General features: G+C 45.1%; 1 protein-coding gene across 1 annotated transcript; it reads right to left on the bottom strand.

Moving 5' to 3' along the window:
* Positions 1–3,662: 3,662 nt before the first annotated feature.
* On the bottom strand, positions 3,663–11,448 carry SMU1 (SMU1 DNA replication regulator and spliceosomal factor). The gene is made up of 12 exons (XM_005492700.4): positions 11,270–11,448; positions 10,830–11,040; positions 10,570–10,722; positions 9,860–9,970; positions 9,367–9,495; positions 8,282–8,401; positions 7,774–7,890; positions 7,454–7,581; positions 6,579–6,705; positions 6,034–6,201; positions 5,617–5,769; positions 3,663–4,985 (listed from the first exon to the last, which is right to left on the bottom strand). The coding sequence occupies exons 1-12, from the start codon at positions 11,293–11,295 to the stop codon at positions 4,887–4,889; spliced, it is 1,542 nt and encodes a 513-aa protein (XP_005492757.1). The 5' UTR covers positions 11,296–11,448; the 3' UTR covers positions 3,663–4,886.
* Between the last annotated feature and the right edge of the window lie 1,217 nt (positions 11,449–12,665).

The following is a 12,665-nucleotide window of genomic DNA, read 5'->3' as shown; positions in this document are numbered from 1 at the left end:
GGCCAAAAGCATGAAGGTGCTTTTGGCTTCTATAACAGTGGGTTGTGTTTTTATGATTTTTAGCCTGTTATGGGGGAAGGAGATTCCCCCTGGCTAAAATGGGCAAGAGAATCATTGGCAGCACTCTGGCCAGTCTGGTGAGATGGGCTTTAAACTGAAGGACTTGGGAGGCAGGGTGCAAATGGCAACGATGTGCCATTGCTTCCTCCTGGGAAGCAGGTTATAGCAACCACTGCAGAGTCAGATGTACCTTGGCTGCCCCTGGAGTTGAGGATCCAAGCACAAAACACATCATAGGTGCTTATGGCTGTGGTGAATCCTCTCACATCCTTTCTAGGAGACCCCATTCCTTGATTATCCATGAAGTGTCAGTATACAAAACGATGCAGCATGAGGAATGAACAAGAACTATATATATATATGTGTGTGTGTGTGTGTGTGTGTGTGTGTGTGCTCAAAGGGCCATGATCTCACTGCAGTGCTGAGACATAGTGGGATAGCTCACATGACTGGAATATTGTCATGGATGGGTATGTCCTTTTTAGAAACAATAGAGACATGTCAGAGAAGCAAGGTAGTGGAGTTTCTATTTACATGAGAGAGGAACAGGAATGTATCAAGCTCTACCCAGGGACAAATTAACAAACTGAGAGATTGTGGGTGAGAATTATCCAGTGTGCCCTGGCAGCCAGGAGGATCAGTCCTATCCTGGGATGCATCACCAGCTGGGCTCTGCACTGGGGTGGCCCCATATCCAGTCCCATGTGCAGTTTTGGGTGCCACAGTGTAAGAAGGGCATTAGGCCAATACAGAGCATCCAAAGGAAGGAAACTAAGATGGTGAAAGGCCTTGAGGGGAAGCCATATGAAGAGTGGCTGAGGTAACGTCAACATGAGGAAGAACTTCTTTTGAGGGTGGCAGAACACTGGAACAGGGCATGGACTCCCCCTCTCTGGAGATATTCAAAAGCCATCTGCTCTAAGTGACCCTGCCTTGGGAGGGGATCGTATTAGATCTCCAGCAGCTCCTTCCAACTCTAACAATTCTGTGATAATCAGTCCAGGAGGATCATGGAGTGCATCAAAGAGAATTTCCTGACCCAACTGATAGTGGAAGCAACTAGGAGAGGTGCTCTGCTGGATCTTGTACTCAAAACCAAAGAGCTTGTTGGGACTGTCAAGGTCAAAGGCTGCCTCAGCTGCAGTGACCATGAGATGGTGAAGTTCAGGAGACTGAGAGGAAGAACTACAACGAAAAGCCAGTTCTCAACTCCAGACTTTCAAAAAGCAGACTAGTCTCTTCAACATCTGCTTAGAAGCACTCCGAACGATAAGGCTCTGGAATGAAGAGCCTAAGAAGGTTAGTTAATATTCAAGGCTCACCTCCCCCAGGCTTGAGAGCAGTCCATCCCAGTGAACAGTAAGCCAGGCAAAAATGGCCAGGTCTGTGGGAATGCATGAGAACTCCTGGTGTCCTGGGTTGCCAAGCTAAATGTATTTTATTTGCCATCTGTATGGCAGTTGTCTTCTGGTAAGTGGGCAGTTTTCCTTATCTCTTCCACAGCCACTCCTCCCTCTGGGGAGCCATCTGCTGATAACAGGCTGTTGAATGTCACTGCATGACTGATAAGAAATACAGCATCCCACTGTGACATGCTCTGCCCAGAGAGAGGAGCCAAGCATTCCTACCCAGATATAATCTTGAGATTCTGGAACACATGCACAGCTTCTCCACTGGATTAGCCAGAGGAACAGCTGCTTCTTCCACTGAATCTTCAGAGGAAGACTACACCCTTCCTACAGGATCCCTGTTCCAACAGAATCACACCTGATGCTCCAGGAGGACTGCAGCCACAATTTCCATTGGACTGCTACCAACACCCTGACCAACAGGGTGTCAGGTTGTGTTCTGACTCTGTCAGTGTTGTTTTAGTTTACTGCATTGTTTATTTTCTTCCCTAATAAAGAACTGTTATTCCTGCTCCCATAGTTTTTGCCTGAGAGCCCCTTAATTTAAAATTCATAGCAATTCAGAGGGGCAGGGTTTACATTTTCCATTTCAGGGGAGGCTCCTGCCTTCCTTAGCTGACAACTGTCTTTCGAAACCAAGACACCTGGCTAAACTAGAACATAAGAAGGAATTATCTGGAGGGTATAACCAAGGCTGGGTATATTGAGGGGAACACAGATGTGATGTGCTACACAGATGTGGCATCCAGAGATAAAGTTATGGAAGCTAAAGCTTAAATGGACAACAAGGGCCTCTGAAGTACAAAAGTGGGAAAGGGCAGGGGAAAAATGGGGCCATTACAGAATTAGATGGAGCATCTGGTCACATATGACATGGAAAATGTTGAGGTGCTGAGTACCTTCTTTGCCTGTCTTATTTAGTGACAACATAAGCTCTCAGAATTCCAGAGATCAAGAAGAAAGTCTGGAGCAAGGAGGATGTTCCCTTGATGTAGGGATGATGACATCAGAGAAAACTGAAGATACACAGAATCATGGGCCCTAGCAGGATGCACCCACACATGCTCTGGGAGCTGCCAGATGTCATTGCAAGGCCCCTATTGACAGTCTTTGATTGAGCATAGTGACTGGGAAAAGTGATCAAAAAACTGGTGGAAAGTAAATGTCACATCTGTCTTTGAGAAGGACAAGACAGGGGGATCCTCAGAAAACAGTCTGTCAACCTCACCTCAATCCCTTGGAAGGTAATGGTGCAGCTGGACAGAAACCAGTTGCAGGCACATCAAGAGCAGGAAAACCATCTGAAGGGAAGTTTTGTCAGGAGGGATTCACCAAAGGGAATTCACACTTAACCAACCTGATTGGAGTGGAGTCAGTGGAGTGACTGACCCGGTGCATGACAGGAGTGAAGTGGGCATGGTGTCCCTGAACTTCCGTAAGGCACTGTTTTCCATAGTAATCCATGCAGAGAAGGTGCTGAGGTATGTGATGATGGGTGAAAAGTGAAGTGGGTTGAAAACTGGCTGAACGCCAGGCCCAGTGGGAGGTGATGAGTGCAACAAAGCCCATGGGGAGGGAGGGTAGTGTCCCAGCGTCAGTACTGCCTCAGCAAGAAGAGGGAGAAGTAGAACTGATAAAATACGAGTTGCCATGCAGAGGAACGAGCTGGCAATACCATGAAATTCAAGGGGAAGTGCAAAGTGCTGCACCTGGGGAAGAGCACCCCAATGGAACAGCACACGATGGGGGCACTGTAGCAGATAGGGCCTGGCGTTCGGAAGATCTCGTGATGTTACGGGAAGACAGGGCCCCTGCCCCCTTAGATAAGAAAATTAACATAGGAATGTAGCCCCCTAAACCGGATTCCGGTAACTTTCCACTTGCCCAAGTAACTTTCCATCCCTACTAACCATAGATGGTAAAGACAGACCCCCACCTGACGTAGAAGCCCCCTAGACTATAAAACCCCACAGGAAGAGAGAATAAAGGCCTTTGATCCTCCACCATATTGGTGTCCGCGTGTTTCTTAGGCCCGAGCGGCCCTGGAGAAATGGGCCGCGGTGCTGTTTCCTGAAACCAGGCCGCCTGCCTTGTATCAGAAAGCAACAGGGCACTTGGCTGGAAAACAGCCAAGAAGGAAGATGAGGATCCTGGTGGACACCAAGCTCTTTCTTGGAAAGAAGGCAATAAAGACACAGACAAAACACTTTAAGTGGAACTCATTAAGTTGAAGACAGGTTATTATTGTCTGAAAGACTACTACAGTAGGAAAGCATTCTACAAGAGATGAGGACAGAACACAATATAGCAAATTCAAATCCACATGCATTTGATTCATCATTACAGGAAAAACCTCATTTTTCTGCATCCTAGAAAGGACACAGTCACACTTTAAAAGACTCTGGTGTACATTCAGAACAGTGTACATTAGTCAGAATCTCTCCACAAAAAACCATGTGCTTCAAATTGAAGAGCCTGCAATCTTTTTATCTTTTTATCATATTGTGGGACCCCTAAGCATAACCTCAGCTAGGTCCACAGGCATATGAAATTTAAAAAAAAAATCTTTAAAAGACTTATTTAAAACATTATCACAGCACTAGGAATGCAACCTATGTAAACATGCAACTTTTGCATGTTTCAAAATATTGATCCCCTGGAGCCTGTTTCAGATATAGCTGGTCTGAAAACACCTTGCACTTACAGAAAGAGGGCACCGGTAATAATTCCTTTTAGTCTGGAGGTGAAGTAAAACAAAATAAACAAAACAAAACAAAAATCCCCAAACAACATCAACTGTATCCCACTGCCACATTAGGCAGGTTTAGTTTATAGTAGGAAGTGTTGGCAGATGGGGAAGGATAGTTTCATCCTGAGGCAGCTGTGTGACACTATTTTCCAATATAATTAGAAAAATGATAGTGTAAATTGAACACAGCAAAGCCCAATGGCATAGAAATAACCCCATCATCAAGCTGATGATACTGTACCCTCATCTGCATTCCAGGAAACTATTCCTGTTTCAGCAGTGGGGAAGAGACAGCTTTCCATTCCACATTTTACTCAAAAAAAAGCATTTTGCTGTATTCTAAGAAGTCAGCAATCACTCACAAGCGTGTACAGCTGCTGACTCAATGAACTTGAACAAACATTGTAGGAAGAGTACAGACTTCAGGAGGCATAGAAAGCATTCTCACTGAAGTTGCTTCAGCTACTCTAGTAAAAATAAAAGCATATAAAATTAACTGATGCTATATTTATGCATCAATCCACTCTAGGGAGGTAAAAATGTAATTCTCTGGAAACCTGAACTGAAAATTGAGCAAGTATCACACTGCATATTTAGAACTTGTTAAAGCACGAACACTAGTAACCTGTAACTAACAGGCATGCTTCAGAGCTTGCTGCAAAATCAATCTATGGCTTCCAGAGCTTGAGGAGGCCGTCTTCACTGTAAGTGGCAATCAGGTTCTGGTGGGGGTGATGAGCAATGCCAATGACATCTTTTTCATGGACCTAGAGAGTAAACACAAAGAGACATTAAAGAGAGTCTTCCTTCAGCAGATTCAAGACAAATATTCTCTTCAAAAAAACAAGTGAAGGAAAGCTGGACTGAAGGTTAAGGTGCTTTGTGCACAGAGCAAAAGCAGGGGCACACACCAACATTCAAATCCAGTTGCAACAATTTCTGACATGGCAGTTACTTTTTGTTGGGGAAGGGAAGGTTCAGTGAAGGTTTACATCCACTGAAATCCACAACAGCAAAGTGTTCCCTGTTAAATTTAGACATTCAAGCTGGTATTCCTCTTTAAGTTCAATCTAAAGCAAATTTAAACCCGGTACCTTTAAATCTGATGGCTTTTTCAGATTCTCCACCAACTAGAGCCCAGGTCAAAATATGCCCTCATTCAAGGAAGTCTGAACCAATTGAGTCTTTGCTTGATGGGTAAACACTTCCCTAATTTCTACAATTATATGGTTCTAAAAACCCCAGACACATTCTACAGCCAAATTCCTGAAATTCATTTGTTACCAATCACGTTTGCTAGAGATGAAAGACTGCTTGGTTTGAGAACGGACTTCATTATGAACATTCACATCATCCCCGTGTTTAAAACTCTGGAAAAGCTCAGAGCTGAAAACTTACAGTCAGAGTTCTCTCCAGCTTGCCGGTCACTGTGCTGAAGCAGTACAGCACAAAATCTTCACCAACACAGTAGATCCATTCACCACGAGGTGAAAGTGCACAGCAGACAAAGTCACCACCTTCTCTCTTACCAGAGCTAAAACTTCTTACAATCTGTAAAGAAAACAGAAGGATTAATCAGCAGCATATCAATACCACGTTTAGGGCAAAAACATTTAAGAAGTACTAGGTCTGTTCAGAACACAGATCTCTCCATAGTTTCAAGAGCTTTCTGTGTTCTATAAACTTAGGTTCAGAATAGTTTGCCATGCAAGCAAACCAGAGAAATCAGTTTTAACCCTGCTAGGTTATTAAGTAGGTCTTCTGCATTCTTGAAATGACAGAGTGACCTGGAGGGCTAGCAGTAAGACCACATACCTGTCCTTGCATATTCATGATGACGACTGTATTCGATCTGTTGCAAACAACAAAGTGTTCTGGGTTTTTAGGCAGCAGAATGACACTGTTCACAGTAATGTCTGTCCCCGCAGTGCTACCAAGGGACTTGAAGGTGTTGGAGCACTCTGTTGTCTTCACATTCCAAACCTAGTGTAAAAAAAAAAAAAAAAAAAAAAAACAAAATAAAACAAATTAGCTTCAAAAATGAAAAAGAGCTGATATGCAATTATTTCAGATAAGGGCTACATCACAGGACAGTCAGTTTAGAGTCTAGAACAAAGCAGAACAGGCAGGGAGCACTACACTTACGTTCTGTTTCATAAATGCAGGACAGACATGCTCTGCAAGAGACTGTGATAACAAGTCTCATCAGTTCTCACACAAATCTACAGCAAAGTCACAAGCACACCCATTACTGCTGATAACCCCCGAGTCCTTCCCCAGTGACTGCAACAATTGTAACAAAGCAGGGATAAGACAGCAGGAGTCTGAAGGTATTCTTTAGACGGTAAATGCCATCTTACCTTCACTGTGCCATCGGAGGACGCACTGATAATATAGTGCCCATCCTGGGTAAAAGTAGCTTCATTGACAAAGGAAGAATGACCACGGAATTCCTTAAGAGTTTTCCCAGATTTTAAACCATGAATCCTGTCAGACAAAAGAGGTGAAAATGAGTAAGCAAATTCCACTCAGTAACCAAATAGGATCAGAATTTTGCACTACATAAACAGTAATCAACATTTTCCAGATGCTAAGAACTGTAGGAAAAGGGGTTTGAGAATCCTTTCCTATTAAGATTAGAGCAGTGTTTGAGTATTTTTCTGAGCGTATTTATTCTCACTTCTAACCTATCCTGCAATGATCCTTAGGAATAAAAGAACAAGAAAAAGGAAAAAGAAAATAAAAAGAGGAGAGAAAGAAGAAAGGAGAAAGGAGAAAGGAAGGTATATTCGCCTAAATAATTTTAGTATCTTAACACCTAAAAAACCAACTATTGGGTTAACATCACTACCCAACATGTCTTCAAAATAAGTCGAGTCAGACCCCTCAAAAGGTGTACAGCTGAAGTACAAAAGGCAAGAACTATTAAAAAAATCCCACCCCACCAAAAAACTCCAACCAAACAAGCACAATCAAACCTAACCAAAATATCCTTCCCTACACCCAAACAGGATTTTCCCAAGAGAGGCACTGGGATCTTGAACCCTGGAGATATTGAAAACACAGCTGGACAAGGCCCTGAATAGGCTATCCTAACTGAAAGACCAGCTGTGCTTTGAGAAGCACAGTGGACTAGAGACCCCTACAGGCTCCTTCTGGATTATACTATCTCATAATTAAACTGCTTAATTAGAAAAACCTGTTTTCTGTTCTCCCACGTTCTCAGTTTATTTACCTGATTGTCTGATCGAAAGAAGCACTAAGAATTTGACTGCTGTCTTTAGAGAAACTGAGGCACGTAACACCTTTACTGTGAGCTCGTTCAAATCTTCTCAGGCACTGACCACTCTGGATTTTCCACACCTGAAAAGGAGACAACAAATAAGTGATTACTTTGTTATGAGAACACATGAGCTTCAACATCAGAGCAAATACAAATGTTAAATACATGTTAAATTTCCTTTGAGTTCATGCAAAATGAGAACATTATTGCTATTGCAAACTGATCTTTTTGGTCACCACCTCTCCCAACACAGTGTACAAAAAGATTTGTACCTTGATCTTCCCATCCTGGGCTCCAGTTGCTAGCATTTCTGTATCTCTACTGAAGCACATGCACAGCACTGCATCATCCATCATCATGAAGTTATCTTGTGCCTGGTACTTCAGATCCTAAACAAAAGCAGAAGATTCATGGGTCACTAGTGAAATCAATGAAATCTATTTTAAGGCAAAGTGCAAAAGCATTAACAGTTTTAACTTCAGTTATATTTTATAACTTATTCTAAATCAGACTTCATGGCCTTGTAATACAGGCTACTACCACTCTCACCATTTTAATGGCAACAGAAACAGTGCAGGAAGGTAAAGAAGTTATCACAGAGACAAATCTGTGACAAACCAGAGAACTACACCCACATAACTACTCCAGACTGATATTTGCATCACCTAAACAGAATCTTCTCAGGTTCACAGGCCCTAAGAAACTAAAACAATTTCAAAGAATAGATCTAGGTGCTCTGGCACGCCAAAGTCACTCTGGGTGAAATGAGGAGTAACTTACCTTCCTAATCTTTCCAGTAGTGAAGTTCCATACTTCAATGAAGCCATCAACTGAGCCAGTAACCAGGTACTGTCCATCTGGAGAAAACCGAGCACACTCCACATGTGACTTCTGCCCAAACTGTTTAAAAAAGAACATAAAGTTTAAGAAGCAATTCAAAATACTAAACTCATTAAAACAAAACCACTGTGTCATTCTGATGGTAAAAATACAGTACTTTCTAGAGGTATGTATAATAAATTTAATGCTGAAGTACAAAAAAAAAATTTGTCAATACACAGAGAGTTGCATTTTTAAAAAATGGTAAAACAAAAATAAAACCCCTCCTTTTGGTCTGGTAACGTCCAATGTTACAAGAGAACCTGCATGGTTACATCAGGAGCTGAGTTGGTATCTTTGCATTTTTGTTTTTGCAATGAATTCTCTGCTAACAAACACCTTTTAAATCCCTGAAATTTAACTCTGTCAGACTTCAGAACTTAATAAATTTCTGAAGTTCATTTGGAGTAATGTTTCTTCAGTGTAATTTTTACAGAGAATGTTTGCTTTTTTTCAATATCCAATTTTTTGATTTCTAAATTTTTAAATTCAAGTGGCCATGACAACAGAAGAAAAAAGCTTCACTAGCCCAAACAAAAACACAAGATCAGCAATGACAAACAAAAATTCTAATAAAGCATTTTTAGCAAGTTGTTACTGAACTGATTTCCTAAGTTGAAGCTCATGGCTTCTGAAAAACAGTTTAAGACACAGGTACTTCCTGGAACAAATGAAGAAGAGGACTATGCCAATTCCTGCAAAATTATTGGTTCTGAACTGTGAAGTCAAAGATGCCATTATCTTAATCACAAACACCATAAGCACCCGATCTTGTTAAAAGGTAGATTTTAATCTGTCTAATCTCAGACTCCCAGGAAGAAAAGTCTTCTGATAAGATAACGCAGGAAAAAGGGAGGAAAACACACAGGTGGGGAGTGGAGGGGAACGACTTACAACAGGGAAAAATAAGTACTCAGAAGATCTCCTCTAATCTCTCCACATTAAACATGTGGAGGAAAGATCAGCAGAAACAAAGCAAACATTACCTTAATGTGCCTGCTCAGCTGCGTGGGGAACTTCTCCTCTTCTACGTCTTTCACAGCTGCTTTGCCTCGGAACAAGTCAATTGTCATACCGGGAGGAAGCAGGCCCTGGTGCTGCTGCCATTTCAGCGCCTTTAGGAGATGAAAGCCGCACCATTAGCCACTAATTAACACAGATCGACCACACAGAAACATCGCCTGCACCGAGCATTCTGAAAATCAAAAAAGGGCTGAAAACACACCAGAAAACGTGTGTCACAGAATGTTATTCTCAAAGTGCACGCTGTGCTGCATATTTACTGTACTGAAAGAAATCTACTACTAAAGTGATGACTTCTTCCACAACTACTAAATCCTTCCTACACGGGAAAACTTTTTTAAACTATAACACGTTTAAACTTTACTTTTATATAGCTGGAGATGCAACTACATCATAACTAGTTTTATATAGCAACAACCTAAAGACATAGCCATTAAAACATCTTTCAAGACTCACCTGCCCCAAGAGTGCCATCAGACGAGAGGGAGGCACCACGCTGACCTCTCCAGCCAGAGCTTGTGCAATAGCAGCTCTCCGCTTCTCCTTGCTACTCCCATCGGGGTATGCCTGCAGAAAAGTTATTTTCATGACGTTATTGTGCCAAGTAATTTTTTTTTTTCTAAAAAAAACCCCTCTGTTCGTCTGAAATTAAAACCCCTTCCATATAAACTTTCTGTTAGGAGTCCAAAAGAGGAGCCCCTCCCCCCCTTCTCTTCAATATCCACCTTAAAAGCAAAGAATTATCAGGGTTGGAAAAGATGTCCTTAACTAAGTTAACCATTAACCCAACATGCTCTCACAAAGACATTCAGACTGATGTTAGCAGTCAGAAAACATGCCTTGTTTTTACTGTTATTACATATAACCTGCATTTTTTTCTGCCTCCATAACACTGAAAAGGCAAGCTGCAGATGCCATCCTGGACAGGCAGGACACACGGCCAAAACCCCAAACTCCCAACAGCAGCACAGGTTTGCTCCCTCCTGATAAAGTGTCATGCACTACTTCCCAAAAACTTCACAGAAGGTGTAAAATCATCAATAGGTAAAACTGCACATTCTCACTCCCCAAGCAAAAAAAACCCAAAGCCGTGAGCCATCAGCAGCATGCAATGATGCTGAGGCTCCTGCAGGAGAGGTCTGTAGAAAAATGATTAACCAACGTACCTCACGAGGATCAAAGTAAGATCTGGCCAGAAGGTTTTCCAGGTGGATGTAGCGCTCTGGCTGAGTTTGTTTCAGCATGATCATGGGATCCGTTTGCCTCAGCAGAGACCGGGCAGCACCCAGCTCTCGGAGCTCGATCAACTCCAGCACAACCTGCACCCAGAGACAAGCGTCTGCCTCAGCAAAGGGTTAGCGAAAAGCACCCCATGGAGGTTTCCACACGGACCACAACAGCCCGCAGGAACCCCGCGCTTGCTCACCTGCTCATAGAGATCAATGAGGGTCTTGTCGGGCAGCTTCAGGGACTGTATGGCCTGCAGCACCGTGTCCCAGTGCCCGCTGTTGATGTCCGCCACAAAGCTCTCGATGCTGTCCACGGTGTTGAGAGACACGGTGGTTTCCTCCTGCAGGGTGGCGAGCGCCCGATGGAGGCTGTTTTCCTTCAGGTACTGCATGATGAGCCGGATCACGCTGCGGCGGAGACACAGAGCACAGTCAGCGGGGCACCGGACGCACGGGCCGCGCTCCCCGGCCGCAACCCTCGGCCCCCTCACGGCCCCGGGGCCGCCGAGGCCGCCGCGTCTCGCCTCCCTTCCCCTGCGCCGCTGGGGCCTGACTCAGGCTCGGGGCAGCCAGGCCGCTCCCTCCCCGCTCCCTCGGCCGCAGGGGCCGCACGGTCCTCCAGCACCGGCATACTTACTCGGAGGACTCGATCTCGATGGACATCTTGAAGCGCCGCCGGTGCCGGAACCGCCGCTAACGGTAGCAGTAGTAGCAGTGGTAGTGTCGGTGTCGCCGCTAGCGGTAGCAGTAGTAGCACTGGTAGTGTCGGTGTCGCAGGTAGGCCTTCCGCCCGCCGCTCCGCACGCCACTTCCTCTTCCCGTCCCGTGTGTTCCTGAATAAATAACGTGAGCGCCCGCCTCCGCCCCGCCCCTGGCGTCGTGACGTCACCCGGTCGGGACGGCCCCTCCAGGCAGCGACGGCGGGGCTGGCGCGCCCCCCGGCGGCGGAGCGGGAGCAGCGCAGGGCGGGCGGCGTGCTGAGCGCGGGTGTGCCGTGCTTCCCGCAGGGATTCCTGCTTCCCACACAGGTTCCTGCTTCCCGCAGGGGTTCCTGCTTCCCGCAGGGATTCCTGGTTCCCGCAGGGGTTCCTGCTTCCCGCAGGGATTCCTGCTTCCCGCAGACGTGCCCTGCTTCCCGCAGAGCCGCAACACAGCTCCAGCCGGGCCGCGGTATCCTGGCGTTTATCAGCAGTAGTGTGACCGGCAGGACCTGGGCTGAGTGGGCCCCTGGTGAGGCCACATGGCGAGTGCTGTGCCAGTTCTGGGCCTCCCACAGAGAGGAGATGCCAGAAAGCCCTGGAGCTGCTGAAGGGTGTGGAGCACAGGCCCTAGGAGGAGCGGCTGAGAGAGCTGGGACTGTTGAGCCTGGAGACAAGGAGGCTCAGGAGTGACCTTGTCACTCTGAGTGTCCCTGGAAGGAGGTACAGCCTGGTGGGGATTGGCCTCTTCTCCCAGGCAGCCAGTGACAGAACAAGAGGACATGGTGCCTCAGACTACCCCAGGGGACCTTCAGGTCAGACATCAGGAAGAATTTCTTTACAGGAAGGGTGATTAGGCATTGGAATGGGGCTTCCCAGGGAGGTGGTGGAGTCACTGTCCCTGGAGGTGGTTAAGAACAGACTGGATATGGCTCTTCGTGCTGTGGTCTGGTTCACAAGGTGATGTTTGGTCATGGGTTGGACTCAAAGATCTCAGTCAGAGTTGTTTCCCAACCGAATTGATTCTGTGATTCCACCCAGTGTCATTTATAGGCATCTCAGAAGATTCCCTGTGGTGGCACAGGTATGGCAGGCTGCAGGTCAGGCATTCTGGCAAAGACATATTGAAGATGGAGGGAGACCCAACTTCCTTGTTCAGCATCTGACTCCGTTTATTCACTCCATCAATCACTTTTTATAACCGTGTTAATTAAGTTCATGCATATTGCAAACCCGAGCTCACAATAGGTCAGAGATAACATACCAACTCCTCCTTATGTTTCCAATACCAAGATTTGGGTTCTCAAAATTATTTTTGCTTTCCCAAAACAGCCA

This window comes from Zonotrichia albicollis, chromosome Z (assembly GCF_047830755.1).
Source record: "Zonotrichia albicollis isolate bZonAlb1 chromosome Z, bZonAlb1.hap1, whole genome shotgun sequence".
Classification (NCBI taxonomy): domain Eukaryota; kingdom Metazoa; phylum Chordata; class Aves; order Passeriformes; family Passerellidae; genus Zonotrichia; species Zonotrichia albicollis.
The sequence above is the reverse complement of the archived record's forward strand: the minus strand, read 5'-3'. Positions and strand labels throughout refer to the sequence as shown.